Source organism: Rana temporaria, chromosome 10, assembly GCF_905171775.1.
Source record: "Rana temporaria chromosome 10, aRanTem1.1, whole genome shotgun sequence".
Classification (NCBI taxonomy): domain Eukaryota; kingdom Metazoa; phylum Chordata; class Amphibia; order Anura; family Ranidae; genus Rana; species Rana temporaria.
Genome location: NC_053498.1, coordinates 100,388,959 through 100,411,157, shown reverse-complemented (window position 1 = coordinate 100,411,157; position 22,199 = coordinate 100,388,959). Strand labels below are relative to the sequence as shown.

General features: G+C 41.7%; 1 protein-coding gene across 5 annotated transcripts in view; it reads right to left on the bottom strand.

Annotated features, from left to right (window-relative positions):
- MIB2 (MIB E3 ubiquitin protein ligase 2) overlaps positions 1 to 22,199 on the bottom strand; it is a 156,136-nt gene that overhangs the window by 13,979 nt on the left and 119,958 nt on the right. For all 5 annotated transcript variants that reach the window (XM_040325820.1, XM_040325819.1, XM_040325823.1 and 2 more), the window contains 3 exons: positions 11,446 to 11,572; positions 9,222 to 9,440; positions 2,723 to 2,901 (listed from right to left, as the gene is read on the bottom strand). In XM_040325820.1, coding sequence (XP_040181754.1) covers positions 2,723 to 2,901; positions 9,222 to 9,440; positions 11,446 to 11,572 — 525 coding nt within the window. The remainder of the gene's footprint in view (positions 1 to 2,722; positions 2,902 to 9,221; positions 9,441 to 11,445; positions 11,573 to 22,199) is intronic.

Sequence of the window (22,199 nt, the reverse complement as noted above, 5' to 3'; positions counted from 1 at the left end):
GGGTATTTATATTTAAAAAGTGAAATTGAGGCCGGAACTCTGCTTTAAATACTTTTCCTGCAAGGCTAGTTAAAAACACCTGAACATATTAAAAAATACGGGGGTTTGGTCACACTATATGGTCAAATAGTGCTAAGCCCACTTACTGCGACAAAGTACCCCAAATTAGTGGGTCCTAACATAGTAATAGAATGAAAGAACCTGTGTCTCAACCATGGGAGATAAACTCCTCTATATGGGATAATTGAAGGGATTCCTCCTATGCACTGGTGGCCACAAAATGTGTCATTTTTAAATTGTGTGCACTATAATCAGTTTTGTATTGTCTTTGGTCTTGTAGCACCATCTTAGATGTATAGAATTTTTAGGGTGTACACACCCCCCCAAGTATGTTTTTGTATGTTGTATTGACCCTGACCAGGTCTCTTGGGGTAGAGCACCCCTCCTCATTACCTCTTTTTAGTGGCCACCAGAGGAGTTTATCTCCCAAGGTTGAGACACTAAGGTTCTTTCATTCTATTACTAGGTTACTATTTCGTGGGTACACTGTCGCAGTAAGTGGGCTTAGCACTATATGACTATATAGTGTGACCAAACCCCCGTATTTTTGAATATGTTCAGGTGTTTTTAACTAGCCTTGCAGGATAAATTTAATTTTTGCATGTGTGCGCTATAATCTGTTTTGTACTGTCTTTGGTCTTATAGCAGCACCTTCTTGGATGTATAGCATTTTTAGGGTGTGCCCCCCAAGTATGTTTTTGTATAGTCTACAGCAGGGGTCTCAAACTCAAATTACCTGAGGGCAACAAGACAAGTTTTCATATGCCATGGGGGGCCGCATGCAAACTTTCAAACTTCAAAAACAACAGTACTGGTGTCAGCGAACACATTATTAACCCCAGCACTGGTGTCAGCGAGCGCATTATTACCACCAGCATTGGTGTAAGTCAGGGTTTGACAAATTTGCTTGGAATCTAGGAGCCAGCTAAAAAAGTTAGGAGCCAGAAAACGCACCCCGTCCCGACGAGCTTGCGCGCAGAAGCGAACACATACGCGAGCAGCGCCCGCATATGTAAACGGTGTTCAAACCACACATGTGAGGTATCGCCGCGATTGGTAGAGCGAGAGCAATAATTCTAGCCCTAGACCTCCTCTGTAACTTAAAACATGCAACCTGTAGATTTTTTAAACGTCGCCTATGAAGATTTTAAAGGGTAAAAAAGTTTGTCGGCATTCCACAAGCGGACGCAATTTTGAAGCGTGACATGTTGGATATGAATTTACTCGGCGTAACATTATCTTTCATAATATTAAAAAAAATGGGGATAACTTTACTGTTGTCTTATTTTTTAATTAAAAAAAGTGTAATTTTTTCCCAAAAAAGTGCGCTTGTAAGACCGCTGTGCAAATACGGCGTAACAGAAAGTATTGCAACTATCGCCATTTTATTCTCTAGGGTGTTAGGATAAAAAATATATATAATGTTTGGGGGTTCGAATTAGAGGGAAGAAGATGGCAGTGAAAATAGTGTAAAATGACATTAGAATTGCTGTTTAACTTGTAATGCTTAACTTGTAATACCAACGGCCACCACCAGATGGCGCCAGCTTACATCTGGTGGTAATAACTTGTAATACCAACGGCTCACCACCAGATGGCGCCAGCTCCCCCCACTTCCGCCCTGCCTGCGGGCCATTTATAACTGGTCCGCGGGCAGCAAATGACCCGCGGGCCGGTACTTTGAGACCACTGGTCTACAGCAACATCTGTAGTCTGCAAACATTTTATTTTACGAATTGTGTCAATACAGTATGATTTTATCTGAGGACATGTCACAGGTTGAGACGGAACAATACTTATTGTGTCTGCAGTTTGCTGGTTATGTTGGTACAGCTCTGACTGTGTCTGCAGATATGTTGCTGGTTGTGTTAGTATGTATGGCACGGGCGGTGTGTGTGGATAAATTGCATCATACGGTATTATTTGTGTCTGTGGATATGTTGCTGGTTGCATCAATAAAGTACTTTTTGTGTCCGAGGACATTTTGCTTTTTGGGTTGTCTGCCTTTTGAGCCAACCCATTAACTCCAGCCCTAAAACAAACCTATATATCAGGAAAGTCTGAGAACAACCAGAAGCCTTTTATCTGCATATTTGTGGCAGGCCAATGATTCAAAGCACTGAAGCAAAAGGGCCAGCCTGGCTGAAAGGCAAAAGTCGCAATCACACATCTCATCCTTTTATGCAGAACTGCTGAAAGGCACCTGTGTGGTATTTTTATAATAGAAACCATCTCATCAAGTATAAATTAAATATTTTATGTCACTCCAGGCGAAATCAGGCTGCATACTTCACAATCACATCTCAGACGCTGGCTTGGCTCATCGCCACCAAAGCCATTTATTGTACCAGCAATAGGAATGCTGCACACCAAGATGAAAAATAATATTCTTCCCATTAAATAGCCAGCAAGGACAAGTTAAATGATGACATGTTTTGCACTAGGCATGGCACTTTCTCAAAGAATTACTCTTTCATTTGTTGAGAAAGCACTGAGCCTAGTATAAAGCATGTCAGAAAACAATTTGCCCCTGCTGTCTTGTATTTTAATTATTGGAGACTATTATTCTGCGACTCAATACATGGCATTGTTGCTGGTACAACTGATTAGATACAAGTAGGGTCCCTGGGATCACCTGGGAACATTTAAGAGACATATGTACCTGAATCTCTGAGCAAAGTTTTTCACAATGTGCGCCATCCTCCCATCGGTTATCAGGTCCAAAGGAGATTTTCCTCTGTGATTGGCATAGGTAATGTCTGCCCCCGACAAAGCCAAGAAGCAAGAAATTGCCGTTCCAACATTTAATTCTGTGCTCCCAAGTAACCCAGTAGCTTGCAGCTGGAAAAGAGAATACATAAAGTAAAAAAAAATACACATATACATTCTAGCTCTGATTCCCAGCAAGAGGTCATGAATGCTTCTTTCTTTTTTTCAATGAAACAAAATGTATCCTTATACCATGGTTCAGCTCTAAATAAACCATGTGAGAGTCGGAGACAAGCTGGATAACCTATGAGAACTGTATTAAGCCAGAATTGTTTTGGTATCATATGAATACTTGACATATTTATTTATTAATCCAGGGCTCAAAAAGTCCTGAGCTACTAGCCAGGCCTTAAGGGTTACTCGCCACCAGTTGCCCAACCCCTACCATGCCCCGCCCCTAAACACACCCTCATAAATTAGCTCATGAAATGACAAATGTATTATGCAGAATTAAGTTACAAAAATGAATATTAACAACTTTATCAGTGCCCATCAGTGCACGCAAACCTGTGCTCATCAATGTGGCCTACCTGTGTCCATCAATGCCGCTTCACCTGTGCCCAAACAATTAGGGTTGCCACCTCTCCGGGATTCACCTGGACAGTTCGGGTTTGGAATTATGTGTCTGGGTTTCAAACTGCCTGAAACCTGGACACATTATTCAGACTGGACTATGGCTTCCCAGCAGGGTTGCTGGCTGCAGTTGTCTAAGCCACAAGTGTCTGTTACGCTCTCTTTTACACAGCCCAAAGCCAGCTCTAACTAACCCCCGCCCACACAGGAGAGGGGAGAGGGCTTGATCTGCTCCTCTTCCTCCCATCCCTACCCCTCTCTGTATCTGCCCACACTCCAATCCCTGGCACTGTGCCTCAGAAAAGAAAAGAGGGGGCTGGAAATTTGAAGTCCAGCAGCCTCCGATACATCTGGAAGTGCGGACTGCCAAGGAGTGAGTGAACTCACCATCCATTCCTGTCTGTGACTGAAACCCCCCACCCCCTTTTCTCCTGCCTCTGAGTGAGTACACCAAGGTAATTCAGGGTTCTCAGAGCACCCCTTACATCAGAGTTCCCCATTACACCAGAAGCCACAATGTTCCCCTTTACACCAGAAGCCACAATGTTCCCCTTTACATCAGAGTTCTCAGTGTTCCCCTTTACATCAGAGTTCTCAGTGTTCCCTCTAAAAATCAGGGTTCCCAGAGGATCCCTTATGTTAGAGACCCCAGAGTTCTCCCTTACATCAGAGTCTGCAGAGTCCCCCCCCCCTTATGATGCAAAAGGGGGATCGTCTGTTCCCTAATACAGGGAAAGACGATCAATGACAGCCCTGCCCCCCTACAGATAGAAACACATATGAGGTCACACTTAACCCCTACAGTGCCCCCTAGTGGTTAACTCCTAAACTGCAATTGTCATTTTCACAGTAATTACTGCATTCTTATAGTACTTTTTGCTGTGAAATTAAAAATGGTCCCAAAAATGTGTAAACATTTTCCGAAGTGTCCACCATAATGTCGCAGTCATGAAAAAAATCACTGATCGGCCGCCATTAGTAGTAAAAAAAAAAATATTTATAAAAATGCCATAAAACTATCCCCTATTTTGTAAACGATATAAATGTTGTGCAAAGCAATCGTTAAACGCTTATTGCAATTTTTTTTACCAAAAATAGGTAGAAGAATACGTATCGGCCTAAACTGAGAAAAAAAAATGTATATCTTTTTTGGGGATATTTATTATAGCAAGAAGTAAAAAATATTGCATTTTTTTCAAAATAGTTGCTCTATTTTTGTTTATAGCGCAAAAAAACAAAAAAAACGCAGATGTGATCAAATACCACCAAAAGAAAGCTCTATTCGTGGGAAAAAAAGGACGCCAATTATGTTTGGGAGCCTAGACCTCTGTCCGAGATTTTAGGTCATGGTTTACCCTCATTCTTGGACAGATGGAGATACAATCAATTGAGTTGTTTCATCCGATCCCTTCCACATCCACTACGGGGTATTCAGGATCTCAATGGTATAGAACAGGTCTTTCTCCACAAAGACCCCCCTATACATTGTATTTCCCAATTTTACAGGGCCCTTATTGATTTGCAATACCCTGTATACCCGGGATACTTGTCCAAATGGGAGGGAGACTTGGGAGCTGGTATCTCGGATAGAGCAAAAGACAAAGTGCTTAAACTTACACATGTCTCCTCTTTGGCTTCTTCCATGGCTGAATCTAACTTCAAGCTCCTAACTAGATGGCACTACACGCCTGTTAAACTCCATCACATGTTCCCTAATAACTCTCCACTTTGTTGGAGGAACTGCGGTCAGAATGCTACCCATGCCCACATCTGGTGGCTCTGCCCTTCCATTCGGCCTTACTGGGTGGAAATATTAGATATGATACACCAGATCACCGAAGTGAAATTGCCCCTTGATCCGTGGATAGTTCTTTTTCATGCCACTTCAAGACCCATAGGTAAATATAAACGTTCACTTGTCCCACACCTCCTTAATGCAGCTAAAGCTGTCATCCCCCGTCTCTGGGGCCAACCCACAATCCCCACCATCAAATCATGGTTACAAAGAATCTCCGAGATTAGACTCATGGAAGAACTCACCCATATTGCCAGAGACACTAGTGAGCAATACTCCAAAACCTGGACCCCCTGGTCCTTATTTATTTCTACTCAACGCTATAAAGATATAATTTCCCTACCCCCTCATGATTCTCAAACTTCATAAAACCTCATACCACTGACTTGGGTCCCTGCTTGTACTAAATGTAGTGGCCCTGCCCTTTCACTGAGGTTTTACTGAATATAATGATTCTGCCAGTTGTCCATTACTATTGCCATGTGTGCCGGCTTCACCCCCCCCCCCCTCCCACTCCCACTCCCCCTGATACCTCTCTCCTTTATCTCTCTCCTTTTTTCCCTCTCTTACTCTGAATTTAATTTTAATTATTTATTTTTATTTTTATTTTATTTTTATTTTCCTGATAAAAACTGATTTTATATAGATATGAGCCGCTATGGTTCTTTGTAATATTATGTTGATTGCATTTATCAGTATACTTTTTGTATGCTTTATTTCTCTTGTATTTTACTTTGTTGTGGTATTTGAATGTACCTTTCTTTCTCTTTCAATAAAAACATATTAAACAAAAAAAAAAAAAAAAAAAAAAAATTATGTTTGGGAGCCATGTCGCACGACCGCGCAATTGTCAGTTAAAGCGACGCAGTGCCGAATCACAAAAAGGGGCAAGGTCCTTAACCTGCATATTGGTCCGGGTCTTAAGTGGTTAAAGGTAACCATCCTCACCTGTGATCTGTTTGCTTGTAATGAGTGCGTGTGTATAAAAGGTCAATGCATTTCTTGACTCCTGACAGACCCTTGCATCTTTCATCCAGTGCTGCATTGACGTTTCTGGATGCGGAGTCATGGGGAAAGCAAAAGAATTGTCAAACGATCTGCGGGAAAAGGTAGTTGAACTGTATAAAACAGGAAAGGGATATAAAAAGATATCCAAGGAATTTAGAATGCCAATAATTGCAGCAGTGTTCAAACTGTAATCAAGAAGTAGAAAATGAGGAGTTCTGTTGAAACCAAACCACGGTCAAGTAGATCAACTAAAATTTCAGCCACAATTGCCAGGGAAAATGTTCGGGATGCAAAGAAAAACCCACAAATAACTTCAGGTGAAATACAGGACTCTCTGAAAACATGTGGTGTGGCTGTTTCAAGATGCACAATAAGGAGGCACTTGAACAAAGATGGGCTGCATGGCCAAGTTGCCAGAAGAAAGCCATTACTATGCAAATGACACAAAGTATCCCACTTACAATATACCAACCAGCACAGAGACAAGCCTCAAACCTTCTGGCAGAAAGTCATTTGGAGTGATGAGACCAAAATTTAGCTTTTTGGCCACAACCATAAACGCTTAATTTAGAGAGGAGTCAACAAGGCCTATGATGAAAGGTACACCATTCCTACTGTGAAACACGGAGGTGGATGGCTGATGTTTTGGGATGAGTGAGCTACAAAGGGCACATGAAATTTGGTCAAAATTGATGGCAAGATGAATGCAGTATATTATCAAAAAATACTGGAGGAACATTTGCATTCATCAGCCAGGAAGCTGCGCATGGGAAGTACTTGGACATTCCAACATGGCAATGATCCAAAACACAAGGCCAAGTAGACCTGTCATTGGTTACAGCAGAATAAAGTGAAGGTTCTGGAGTGGCCATCTCAGTCTCCTGACCTCAATATCATTGAGCTACTCTGGGGAAATCTCAAACATGCAGTCCATGCAAGACAGCGCAAGAATTTACAGGAACTGGAGGCTTTTTGCCAAGAGGAATGGGCAGCTTTACCATCTGAGAAGATAAAGAGCCTCATCCACAAATACCACAAAAGACTTCAAGCTGTCATTGATGTTAAAAGGGGGCAATACACGGTATTAAGAACTGGGGTGTGTACATTTTTGATCAGTGTTTCTGTTGCCATTATTTAAAAAGAGTAAACACAGTTGATTGATAGTAAATGGCTTCAGCCAAACACTAACCAAGAGTGAAAGAAATGTTTTTGTGTTATCATTCATATTCTCTGAAAAATGGCCAATAAATCATAAATTCTGCCAGGGTATGTAAACTTATAAATACAACTGTAAGAAGCTATTTAATTAATTAATTTTTACACTGTAGTCTAGGTGATAACTTCAGAAATGTATAAGATGTCAAAGTTGACATTATAAGTTACATAGAGGCACCATTATAAAAAACAGACTTTTGTCTGTGGATAACTCAAGACCATGCACTTGCCAAAAGTGATACTTCAAGATCCTGCACAAATATAAGGGAACATAACCAGCAACATAAATATTTACAAATTTGATTAATTGTGCTGTCCCACCTAAGCAATACCATAGGTATGAGATTACACTTGTGAATGATCAATGCTCTTAGAAGCCAATGGTCTGCCATTGACCTGCAGCCTAAAAACCAATCTGACTGCTTCAGTTTCCAAATTAGAAACTGTCAGTCACCCCTCACCCCTCTTTGCAGCAACAAGTGTTACATTCAGCCAGGCCAAGCCAAGCTGTCATATTTATGTACTCACTGATACACTTCTAGCAGAGGCAGTGAATAGATTTCCAGTGGAGGTAGTGAGCCAGTCAATAATAAGTGGACTCAAACATAGATCTACACTTAGACAAAATGTTAAAAAAAAAATGTATATTGGAATACAGTGAAATCATTGTCATGTTCAAGAAAAGTTTGAGAGGATTTGAGCTTTCTGGCATGGTGCATTATCCTGCTGGAAGTAGCCATCAGAAGATGGGTACACTGTAGTCATAAAAGGATGGACATGGTCAGCAACAATACTCAGGTAGGCCGTGGCAGTTAAACGATGCTAGTTTGGTACTAAGGGGCCCAAAGTGTGCCAAGAAAATATTCCCCATACCATTACACAGCTACCACCAGCCTGAACTATTGATACAAGGCAGGATAGAGCCATGCTTTCATGGACCAACACCAGCAGATGACATGGCTCCCCAAATCATCACTGACTGTGGAAACTTCACACTGGACCTCGTGCAACTTTGATTCTGTGCCTCTCCACTTTCCTCCAGACTTTGGAACCATGATTTCCAAATGGAATGCAAATTTTTTCACATTCCGTGATGATTTGGGGAACCATGTCATCTGCTGGTGTTGGTTCACTTGTGTTTTAAGTCCAAAGTCAGCCCAGCCTCTACCGGGAAATTCTAGAGCACTTTATGCTTCCCTCTGCTGACCAGCTTTATAGAGAAGGCAACTTATCAGCAGGACTTGGCACCTGCAGCAAACTCACCTGACCTAAACCCATATAGAGAATCTGACATGAAGACCCAACAATGCAGACGAGCTAAAGGCCGCTATCAAAGAAACATGGGCTTCCATAACACCTCAGCAGTGCCACAGGCTGATTGCTTCCATGCGACGCCGCATTGATGCAGTAATTCATGCAAAAGGAACCCCGACCATGTATTGAATACTATACTGTACATGGACATACTTTTCAGTAAGCCAACATTTCTGTATCCTTTTTTTTCTGGTCTTATGTAATAATCGAATTTTCTGAGATACTGAATTTTGGGTTTTCAATAGCTGTAATCATCAAAATTAAAAGAAAGAACTGCTTGAAATATCACTCTGTATGTAACACATCTATATAAAAGATATGAGTTTGACTTTTTGAATTGAATTACTGAAATAAATAAACTTTTTGATGATCGTGTGTATGTGTGTGTATATATATATATATATATAAAAAAATGTCCCACCACACCTACTGCTTTAATTAATAATACCAAGATTATTTAATTTATTGCAGTATCATTTGGTATTACCTTGTTGAGCATAGCTGAGCCAACTCCTTCAGGCTCCAGAGAGGTGAGGTGCTGCTGTACTAGTACTATGTGCATAGGAGTCTCCCCATCCTCATCTTCTGCATTTACATCGCCTCCCTCTGTCACAAGAAGTTGCACAAGGTTAATGTACCCATGAGTCACTGCCAGGTGTAGAGGAGTTTGGTTTCTGTTGTTCCTGAGATTGACATCACACCGTCCCTGCAAAGTGAGACAAACGGAAAACATGCAAGATGGTTTCAGGGTCCAGGGGTGGCTTTTAAAGTTGGTATCCTATTAAAAAAATATCAACGTACGACTGGCATATGAAACATTTTAATAACACAGTGCCAACAAGGCCCCTGCTACAGGGGAATCCAGAATGATTATTGTCATCTCTACCAGCTTGCACCTTCTTTATTGCATGTTAATGTAGCCAATTCCCAATGAATGGGGCAGAAAAAATATTGTAATAAAATTATGTAAAAGGACACAAGTCTGTTTACATTCTCATGCCTATACAGCTGCATGGAGCCATCACTGCCGGGAGAACACAGTGATTATTGCTAGCAGCTATAACTTCTGACAATAATCGCACGTAAAAATCTGACATGCTGGATGGTTACAATCAGCCTACCCATAGATGGTTCAAATCTCCTCTAACCGCTGTTGCCTCCTGTGCCGTCTGCAGTCTGGCTAGTAAAAATGTAGTGCTGGGCTGCCTGTGACCTAATGCTCCAAAGACATGAATGGGACTTTGCTAATGTAGTATAAGTAAAAACTAAGTCAACTGTCACTTTAAATATTTTAGTAAGCCTCTTGCACACTGCAACTTGAAAACGCTCAGTACGGCTTTTTTTTTCACCTAGCTAAAATACAGCCCAATAATTGTAATGTGCCTATGCACACAGGAGCGTAAACAAGTGCAGTGCATTCTTCAGCAAAAAAAAAAAAAAAAAAAAAATCGACTTTTTTGGTTGGTAATTTATGCCTCATGCGTGCAAATGCTCATTTACTGTATATATATATTGTGCAGAACATGAACGTGAGAATAAGTTTGCGTGAAAATACGCGAATGCATATACTCGAAAATGCGCGTAAATACATACAAAGACAAACATCTGAAAAAGCAGATGCTCAAACAGGAGTATCACGTGCAAGAGGCCTAATATGTAAAGAAATACAGGGCTGTTATTTGATACAGTTATGGTTTAAGGGGTTGTAAAGGTAAAAAAAAAAATCCCTTAATAGCTTCCTTTACCTTAGTGCAGTCCTCCTTCACTTACCTCATCCTTCCATTTTGCTTTTAAATGTCCTTATTTCTTCTGAGAAATCCTCACTTCCTGTTCTTCTGTCTGTAACTACACACAGTAATGCAAGGCTTTCTCCCTGGTGTGGAGAAAGCTTCTTGAGAGGGGAGGGGGCGAGCAGGCAAGTCAGGACACTAATTTGCAGATCGAGAAAGGAGCTGTGTGTTAGTGGGCGTCCTGACACTCCTGATCGCCCCCTCAAGAGGCTTTCTCCACACCAGGGAGAAAGCCTCGCATTACTGTGTGTAGTTACAGACAGAAGAACAGAAAGTGAGGATTTCTCAGAAGAAATAAGGACATTTAAAAGCAAAATGGAAGGATGAGGTAAGTGAAGGAGGACTGCACTAAGATAAAGGAAGCTATTTAGGGAATTTTTTTTTACCTTTACAACACCTTCCTGCTGAGGCAAATGAAGACTAAAAATAATTAAATAAAACCTGTAATGCAAAAAATATGGGGGGTTGTCATTGCTGATGAAAATACTACTTACCTGGCTGTCCCCAGCCTTGATACTCTGAGGCACTGACCCGCAACAAGCATATAGAGCAGTCTGCATACTTGTTCCAGCTTAGTAACTTAGAAAGTGCTAAAACTGTTGGATTAGAGCAGGGGTCTTCAAACTATGGCCCACCAGTTATTCATGAACTACAATTCCCATCATGCCCAGTCTTGTCTGTGAGAGTGAGAATTTTACAATGCCTCATGGGATGTGTAGTTCCGCAACAGCTGGAGGACCGTAGTTTGGAGATCCCAACTAGGGAACAAGTATTTTAGGAAGGAAAGATCAGCAGTGGCAGGCAGCCTTTAATTTTTTTACCCTATTACAGGTTTACATAAACATTGCTGTGCCTGAATATCCAAAATATTTCCCCTATTTTACATACTGCTGTTGGACATCTATGTCACGCTGTGTGTACCTCTTTGACTAAGATCTCCACCACTTCCTGATGGTTGTTCAGTGTTGCCAGGTGCAGGGCGGTGAAGCCATCTTCTTTCTTGGAGTCTACCAACTGCCGTGCTCTTTCCAGAATCTTCTGGACAGCTCTGAGGACATAAGCAACACAAAATTTCTAGAATCGGCTAAAAAACATTGCTGCAACCATAGAGAAATCAAACATTTTGGTCAGTTTACCCAAAAAGTCATATTATAGATATTATAAATATAAACAGTGCAGTGCTAAAACATTAAAATACAAAATAGTTGATGACAGTGAATCATTAAATAAAGACAAAAGTAAAAAAATAAAATAAAACATAATAAGAAAACGCTTGTATAGTTCATATAGGTGAGTCCATTAACTTTGTGATGCCAAGTGATGATGATCAGTCACCCAGAAGCAAAAAGAAGAGTCACCACTGTGAAAGACTTCTGTCACCAAATGTGATACAAAGAGGCTTACCGAAACGTATGGACCCTATTCAGCTTATACTAAATGGGTCAGACAGACTGTGGTGTATCAACACCTAGATATATATACTGTATGGTTTGCTGTAATTTTCTCCAATAGATCTTATATTTAGGAGGGTTTCTCAACAGCCACCAGAGCCAGTATAAGAAGACACTTCAGAGTCAAAACCGGAATCCTCTCATCAGTACTCTATTAGGACATAGATCCAAGGAGGAAGGATAGAAGACTCAAAATAGTGTAAAACCGAATATAAAATGTATTTAAAAAAAGGGTAAAACACTCACATTTTTGTAAACATCAAAAGGCATGGATTAAATGATGCATAAGAATTAAGTTATAATGGCATAGGCAGGACAACCAACCCGACGCGTTTCGTCTCAGTCAGACATCATCTGGGGTGTCCTGATGCCTGTGCCACCACAATATTTATAGACAGTGTACCCCCTCAAATGAATAATCACGCTGCTTAACGCCGCGTCTAATCAGCCGACCACTTCCGGGATTATCGTCAAAATTATCGTCATATCAGGCGAGCAGAGACCGCCTGATATGACGCCATCATGGATGCAAGTCAAACCTCGCAAAAAAACAAAGACTAGCCCACTTGTCATCATAAACCAGCCTACTGCATGCTACTCAAGCCTCTAACTTGAGAGATCAGGCAAAGCAGCAGACGCCATCCATAATAGCAGGTCAAGCCTCATCTAGAAAGCGAGAACCAACAAAATTGATGCCAGTGCTGCATATCTCGCCATACAGTCTATCATAACATAACATACATGGACAATTGTAATAATAATAAATGTTCTAAATAAAATCAAATAAATGAAGATAGGGCAATAATAAAAATATACATTGTATAAAAATGATATAATTAAATCAAAGAACCATATAATTAAATCAAGAGAACACCCCTAAATCATGTATAAAAAAAATCTTATGGAATGGAACGCTTGATTGATAAAAGCATTAATGTCCCACTGCATGTTCATTCCGAACGGGGAGTAGGAATGCAATTGGTAAATCCAGAATGTTTCAAGTCTTGAAACACCTCTGGTATAAGCCCCTCCACGCCAAGGTGCTATATAGTGATCGATGATCAAAAATTGGGCATCGCTGGGATCTCGATTGTGGCATTTACGATAGTGTTTAGGAACACTGTGGTTGTTTACTCCCTTTTAAATTTTGTCTATATGCTCATTAACTCTTACAGAGAAAGTGCGGATAGTTCTGCCTACATATTGTTTGCCACATGGGCAGGTAATCGGATACACAAAATGTTTGGAAGCACAGGTGAAAAATTGCTTCATATCATAGGCCTGATTTGTGACTGTAGATATAAATTGTTTTGTTTTCACTTTACCGCTTGTATTGTGTAGACAAACATTAGTCCATGTTTACTGCATTCTCCACCCAACATAGACAGATCAAAACGAATTCTAGATAAACATTGGAATGTTATTAAAAATGATCTCGGGTCCTCCTTTGCCAGATCGGGCCAGGATTATCTATAGAGGTGCTCCATCCCTACAAAGTAAAATTGCTCCTAATATAATAAATCCTCCAGTTAAACCCTCATTTTTTCATAAACTTGTGGGTTACTACCCCTGCAAAAAATGCAATGTTTGCCTACACAATACAAGCAAAACTATGTAAATCTACAGTCACAAATCAGGTCTATTGCATGAAGCAATTTTTCACCTGTGCTTCCAAACATATCATATATCCGATTACCTGCCTATGTGGCAAACAATATGTAGGCAGAACTATCCGCACTTTCTCTGTAAGAGTTAATGAGCATATAGCCAATAATAAAAAGGGAGTAATTAATCACAGTAATTACTGTAACTGGATCCCAGCGGTACCCAATTTTTGATCATTTATTTTATTTTTATTTCAGATACTTATTTAGCGCTGTCAATTTACGCAGCGATTTACATATACATTGTACATTCACATCAGTCCCTACCCTCAAGGAGCTTACAACCTAAGGTCCCCAACACACATTCATACATATACATCGATCACTATATACCACCTTGGCATGGAGGAGCTTATACCAGAGGAATTTCAAGACTTGAAACATTCTGGATTTACCAATTGCGTTCCTACTCGCCGTTCGGGATAAACGTGGAGTGGGACATTAATGCCTTTATCAATCAAGCGTGATTCCATAAGAATATTTGATACATGATTTAGGGGTGTTCTCTTGATTTAAATTATACAGTTCTTTGATTTACAGTAATTACATCATTTTTATACAATTATGTATATTTTTTATTATTGCCCTATCTTCATTTATTTGATTTTATTTAGAACATTTATTATTATTACAATTGTCCATGTATGTTATGTTATGATAGACTGTATGGCGAGATATGCAGCACTGGCATCAATTTTGTTGGTTCTCGCTTTCTAGATGAGGCTTGACCTGCTATTATGGATGGCGTCTGCTGCTTTGCCTGATCTCTCAAGTTAGAGGCTTGAGTAGCATGCAGTAGACTGGTTTATGATGGTACTTGGGCTGGTCTTGACTTGCATCCATGATGTCGTCATATCCGGCGGTCTCTCCTCGCTCCCATTCGAGTCTTGACACGCACGCTATTGCGTCGCTCTGAGTACCCTTCTCTGGGGCCGTACACACGGTCGGTTTGGACCAATGAAACTGAACTTCGGTCTGTTTTCATCGGTTTGGACCGATGGTGTGTACGCAGCCTAAGACGTGGTTCTTAGAGTCAGCTTGATAGCCAGACAGCAATTTTAAAAAGAGACCAGCAACGGCAGACTCCATGCTTATTTTATATGCGACTGATTTAACACTCTGAAATCTATCACATGGAGTTCAACATTGCTAACCTTTGAAAATGCCAATTGCGCCATAAACCCTGAACAAGCATGCAGTCAGTAAAATCAGTGCTATTGATCTGCATGCATGTTCTGCAGTGGTATAAATGCCACTAATGCATGCTACATGTCCCAAACCTAAGTATTTGTCAATTAACGTTTAGATTTGCTGACCTTTCACAATTCACCGAATGCCAGCCTGGAGCTGCATTTTCTCCACAAAAGATAAGCATTGCAGTCCTTCTAATACCCTTTATTTTGCCATCCTACTAAGACTGTTAACAGCTTTCAGTTAACATTTGAATATAGGTTCTCTTTAGCAATCTTTCCATAATTGGAAATAACTCTATTTCTGCTATTCACTTGATTTAGGGCAGCTGCTAAACCTTTTGAGCTAGATTCCAAAATATGCGGTGAAAATGTTGACAATATAAAATATTTCACAACACAGCTATTAGTCAGAGGAACACATCAAGTCAATGGTTCATTTGCCTGGTTTGTCTTCATCTGTGAAACAGAGATGTCACTTTGCCCTATTAGGAAACCCGTATGAGTAACAGCCCCCTCCAGTGGAAGAATGCTGCATGAAAGACCCAATACCTGACAGACTGACCAGACAAACATAGCTCACAGACATTTTTCCAGTTTTGTTGTAACCTGCTAGGTTTACTGACAAAGCTGTGTATTTTGCATTGCATTAGATTCCTGAATATCTTGCAGTGTTCACCCTCCCTCTCCCAATCTACAGTATTTCTGCTGTGCAGAGGATCACAGGAAGTTGATACAAGGACAGATTTAGGCACTTCGAATGGCTGTACAAAAAAAAAAAAATCATGATTTTGTCAACTATACATTACTTACTATAAATTACTTTTTTTTAAATCAAGAAGAGTTTTATTGAAAGAACAATAAATGAGAAACAGCACAGTATGCAAGATCATATGCATATTAGGCATAAGTCTTCAACCTTTGGTATGTAGCACTAAATCACATAAACTTATTACATCCGTATACTAATTAGATCAAACACAAAAATAATCAAATAGTAGATTTCTGTGAAGGATGGCGATCCCGTGTGGAATACACATTCCAGTGACTGTCATATCCCCTCTACAATAGTAGATGGTCCATAATTAGAGCAGCCGGAGCTAGACCAGGAACGTCCAGCCAAGGCACCCAAATTTTGTTGAATTTCTTCACACTACCCCTGTGCTGATAAATGTATTTTTCCAGCCTGATAGTATCGCCCATTTGATTCAGCCATTCTTTCACTGTGGGGAGTTCCGTTGACTTCCAATATTTCTAAATTACTTTCCTAGCCTGAAAAAGAGCCCTAGCTATCACTAGTCTAGAGGCTTCCTCCTCAAGGACATCATCAATAATTCCCAACAAGTACAATTTAGGGTTTCCCATGAGATGGACCTGAAATACTTGGTTACTAGTTCCCAACACATTATTTTGGGCACCGCCATAACATATGGATCAGGTCACTGTGGTCCCTCATGCATCTTGTACAGGAAGGATCGTCACACGCACACCCATTCTCAGCAGTCTAGCTAGCGTGTAATGGACATGCAGGAGCAAATATAACTGGAACAGCCATTGGGCCACATTTAGGGAGCACTGGGGAACTGCAGCAAGAGCCTCCTCCCATTGGTCTTCCTCAAAAGCTCAAATATCCCTTTTCCACTTGGATATGACCCCTGCAGTACTGTCAGGGAGGAATTTATTAAGCAGCATGGAGTAGCTGCACGAGATAAAGCCTTTATATGGGGTTACTCCCTCATATAATTAAAAATGGGTGTTGGACTCTGAGTCCACGCATTGATTTCCAGTTGGGCCTTGACAGGATGTTGGAGTTGGAAATAATAAAACAGCATGTAAAGCATGGAATGGACGTAGTTTTCCATCCCCAAATATTTGGGTCATATGAGTAATCTCGTAATGTTGCCATCTCCAGCCATATTGTAATTTCTCAAACTAGTACCTCTTATTACCCCATATGGGGCTAAACCTGGCGAATCCCTCAACTTGTTGTAAAGCTCTAACTTTGTTCCACACTTTCTACATCAAGTTGTGAGTTGGAAACTGTTTGATTTAGAGAACCGTAACGCCTCAAGGCCCTTCGCTACCTCCCTCCCTGTTGTAACCCGGAGGTGTGCCGTAGGGTCCACTAAGTTCAACACTGGGGCACTAGCAGGACACAGAACCCTGGCTATGTGCTGGAGTTGCGAGGCCAGATAGTACAACCAAGGGTTTGGTAGTGCTAACTCGCCTGCTTCCTTAGGGCGCTGTTCAAATTTTACCCTGGCTGTTGAGTTAAAGTGGTAGTAAAGTCTTTACTACCACTTTGACCTACAGGTAAGCCTATAATAAGGCTTGCCTGTAGGTATAAAGAATATCTAATAAACCTGTACGGTTCAAGAGATATTCCCTTCGCAATGCAGGGGTGATTGCAGAGGCGCATGCGCAGCGGGGATCCTCGGCTAAAGGCCCGGCAGCAGCCGGACCTTGCCGGAATGAAGTCTCGCCGCTCCAGCCAATCACAGCGCTGGAGCGGTGATACCCGGAAGACACGTCGAGGCAAGATGACATCTCGCTCGGCGTGGACCAGGTAAGTTCTCTACACCTCGTTCCAAGGTAAGAATTTCATAATGAGCTAGTATGCGGTGCATACTAGCTCATTATGCCTTTTGCCTTTCAGGTGTAAAAAAAATAATAATAATTATTGCGGGTATACAACCGCTTTAAGCAAAATAAAAGACCTAAAAATTGAATAACTCAAAATTGCTTCAATGAAACAACCATAGGGGAGTTGGGGAGGATATATAAAATCTGTGGCATCAAGATCATTTTGATCAAATTTATCCAGCCTACCGGTGACAGTTTCAATCTAGACCACACCTTCACCCGATCCCTGCAGCAATTTAGCAGAGGAGTCAAATTCAAGGTGATCTACTCTAGAGCAGTGATCATCAACCCTTTCCTCAGGGCCCACTAACAGGCCAGGTTTTATGTATTACCTTGGGGAGATGCAGACTAGACTACTGCAATCACTGAGCAGCAAATGAGATAACCTGTGATGTATTTCAGCTATCTTGCAAACCTGGCCTATTAGTGGGCCTGAGGACAGGGTTGATGACAACTGCTCTAGAGGGTTAGGTGTAACCTGCATGCCCAAGTATCTAACGTCCGTGGACACAGGGATATCTAGTAGGGTCGTCAACTGTGGGTCAGGCTTCTTATCTAATAGCATGAGAGATGACTTAGTCCAGTTATTCACCAATCCTGAATAATGGCCAAACGTTCAGACTACCTCCATAGCCTCCCTTAGGGATGACGACGTGTCTCCCAAAAGGAGCATGGTGTCATCAACATAAAGCATACATTTTTCATGAAGCTCTCTGTACTGAAAGCCCCTGTTTTTAGCATTAGTGCGAATAGTGCGAATACGGGCTGCCAACGGCTCTATGGCCAGAGCGAACAGTAGAGGGTAGAGGGTACAGGCAGAATCCCTGTCTACTGCCCCTAAATAGACTAAAGTACTGGGATACCCTCCCTTCCTCTCTAATGGCTGCCTTCGGGAGCTATACAAAAGTTTGACCCAAGTTATAAAATCTTTCCCAAACCCAAATTTATGCAAGATGGCCCATAGATAAACCCATTCAATACTATCAATGGCCTTGTGGGCAACAAGGTAGAGCAATGCCATGTCCCCTATATTATCGGACTTGGATTGTAGATTGACAAATAGCCTGCATAAATTTATAGCCGTAGATTTCTGAGGCATGAACCCTGCTTGGTCCGAATGAATTATGGAAGATATTACTTTGTTCAATCTCATGGCCAGCACCTTAGCCAGTATTTTCACATCAGATTGCAGAAGGGCTATTGGCCTATAAAAGAGCCTGGGTCCAAGGGATCCTGTCCAGGTTTTAACAGCATAACTATAATGGCTTTGGACATAGAGGTAGGAAGGCCCCGTTTGTTTTGGCACCATTAAATACCCTCAACAGTTTAGGTAATAACTGTTCATCATACTGTTTATACACCTTGGCAGGAATTTCATCCTCCCCCGGCGCTTTAGAGTGGGGGGAACATTCAAGTCGCCACCTGTAGTTCTTCCAGTGTCAGAGGAGCATCTAGTAGTTGCCTAGCAGCATCTGACAGAGTAGGTAACTCATAGATACAGTGAGGAAAATAAGTATTTGAACACCCTGCTATTTTGCAAGTTCTCCCACTTGGAAATCATGGAGGGGTCTGAAATTGTCATCGTAGGTGCATGTCCACTGTGAGAGACATAATCAAAAAAAAAAATTCCAGAAATCACAATTTATGATTTTTTAACTATTTGTATGATACAGCTGCAAATAAGTATTTGAACACCTGTCTATCAGCTAGAATTCTGACCCTCAAAGACCTGTTAGTCTGCCTTTAAAATGTCCACCTCCACTCCATTTATTATCCTAAATTAGATGCACCTGTTTGAGGTCATTAGCTGCATAAAGACACCTATCCACCCCATACAATCAGTAAGAATCCAACTACTAACATGGCCAAGACCAAAGAGCTGTCCAAAGACACTAGAGACAAAATTGTACACCTCCACAAGGCTGGAAAGGGCTACGGGGAAATTTTCAAGCAGCTTGGTGAAAAAAGGTCCACTGTTGGAGCAATCATTAGAAAATGGAAGAAGCTAAACATGACTGTCAATCTCCCTCGGACTGGAGCTCCATGCAAAATCTCACCTCGTGGGGTCTCAATGATCCTAAGAAAGGTGAGAAATCAGCCCAGGACTACACGGGAGGAGCTGGTCAATGACCTGAAAAGAGCTGGGACCACCGTTTCCAAGGTTACTGTTGGTAATACACTAAGACGTCATGGTTTGAAATCATGCATGGCACGGAAGGTTCCCTTGCTTAAACCAGCACATGTCAAGGCCCGTCTTAAGTTTGCCAATGACCATTTGGATGATCCAGAAGAGTCATGGGAGAAAGCCATGTGGTCAGATGAGACCAAAATAGAACTTTTTGGTCATAATTCCACTAACCGTGTTTGGAGGTAGAAGAATGATGAGTACCATCCCAAGAACACCATCCCTACTGTGAAGCATGGGGGTGGTAGCATCATGCTTTGGGGGTGTTTTTCTGCACATGGGACAGGGCGACTGCACTGTATTAAGGAGAGGATGACCGGGGCCATGTATTGCGAGATTTTGGGCAACAACCTCCTTCCCTCAGTTAGAGCTTTGAAGATGGGTCGAGGCTGGGTCTTCCAACATGACAATGACCCGAAGCACACAGCCAGGATAACCAAGGAGTGGCTCTGTAAGAAGCATATCAAGGTTCTGGCGTGGCCTAGCCAGTCTCCAGACCTAAACCCAATAGAGAATCTTTGGAGGGAGCTCAAACTCCGTGTTTCTCAGCGACAGCCCAGAAACCTGACTGATCTAGAGAAGATCTGTGTGGAGGAGTGGGCCAAAATCCCTCCTCCAGTGTGTGCAAACCTGGTGAAAAACTACAAGAAACGTTTGACCTCTGTAATTGCAAACAAAGGCTACTGTACCAAATATTAACATTGATTTTCTCAGGTGTTCAAATACTTATTTGCAGCTGTATCATACAAATAAATAGTTAAAAAAATCATACATTGTGATTTCTGGATTTTTTTTTTTGATTATGTCTCTCACAGTGGACATGCACCTACGATAACAATTTCAGACCCCTCCATGATTTCCAAGTGGGAGAACTTGCAAAATAGCAGGGTGTTCAAATACTTATTTTCATCACTGTATGCTTGTAGAGAACATTTTGTATCATTCTACTGAGATCGGTATAGGTCAGAGTAGTATGAGCTAAGAGCTGCCATGATAGTGTCCGGAGAATTGGTTACCCTTAGGGCACCAATGGACGGTGATGTCTGCTGCGAGTGGGCAATTTTTGCTAAAAAAGTGACCAGTATGTTCACCCTCCTCATAAAATGCAAAGTTTCCACTCTTCCGCGGAGGTGAGCCAGCTAAGCGCATCTTGAGCAGATAACAAAGCGTCCCTACAATCCTCTGTGAGGTTAGTGACAAACTCGACCTCCAAATCATGTACCAATCACTCCACCCCATTCCCTCGTGCATTGGAAGCCCCTTTGAATGCATTAATTTCTCTAATAAACAGTCCCCAAAGAAAGGCCTTGAATGTATCCTGTACCACCCCCTCATCTGTGTGCCCCACCAGATCAAACCAAAAATCAGTTATTTTTTGTGCTAACTGGGCCTGGGACAGAAGGATATTAAGCCAGAAGGCATTAAGCTAAGCTCCAGACTTAGGACCAGTGAAGAGTGATCTGATATCCCCCTCAGGGCGTATTTTATCTCTGACACAGATCGGACAGCTGTACCCGTACAGAGGCAGAGGTCAATGCGTGATAGCGACAAATGGGATTTTGAAAATTGTCTCTCCAAGGGTTCCTTCTTCTCCACAAATCGATCCAGCCCACCTCCTCAACCAGTTTTCTCAGGGCTGTTCGGCATACGCCTCTCCCTGTGCCACCGGGAGATGTTTGTCTATTTGGGGGTCCAAGTAACAATTAAAGTCACCCAAGATATACAACGGTACATCCGGGTGACCCAACTGAAACTCCAGAACCACCCGCAACACCTGATTACTATATAGAGGCGGGATATAAACAAAGGCAAGTATACACTTTAAAGAGAACAGACGGCATTATAGAATGACATATCACCCCTCAGTGTCCACCACACTATCAAGTATCTTGTAGTCATGTATCAATACACTCACCCCTCTGGAAAAGCAGGTGTGCGTGAAATGATAGGCCCTGCCCAGCCACAGATAATTCAGGCAAGACAGGGAGTCAGGGGTTTGGTGAGTCTCTTGTAAAGCACAAATAGGGAGATGTTTATGCATAGATGTAGAAACTATAGTACGCTTGAGGGGGTCACCCAGTTCCCTAACGTTCCAGGACACCACAGTCAATGCATATATCCCCCTGGCCATAGTAAATACATATTAGAGCATTTGAAAAATATCACATTCCACAGTATCCCATATCCCGATTTCCCACCCCACATCCTATGGCGGTAAGCCAACAAGGGCCTGAGTATGTGGTAAAAACCCCACAATGCCTGAGAATCTATGCATTGCATTCTCTGTATTGCGCTGTATAGATTGTTTCAATCATACTGAACCACCGAGTGCAATGACACTCTAAACTCAATGTGCACAATCTGTTTTATTACAGCAGTAGAAAGGGCCAAAAGAAGAAGCTGCAATGCCCTGATCTCAGCCGAGATCCCTAAGGCAATCAGGAGAAGTCTTGCAATAAAAGATTGAACAGTAGAAAGGTTAATAGGACAACAGGTCCTGTCTCTTGCTGGCCTCACAACCACCAGCAGGGGAGCCACGGTA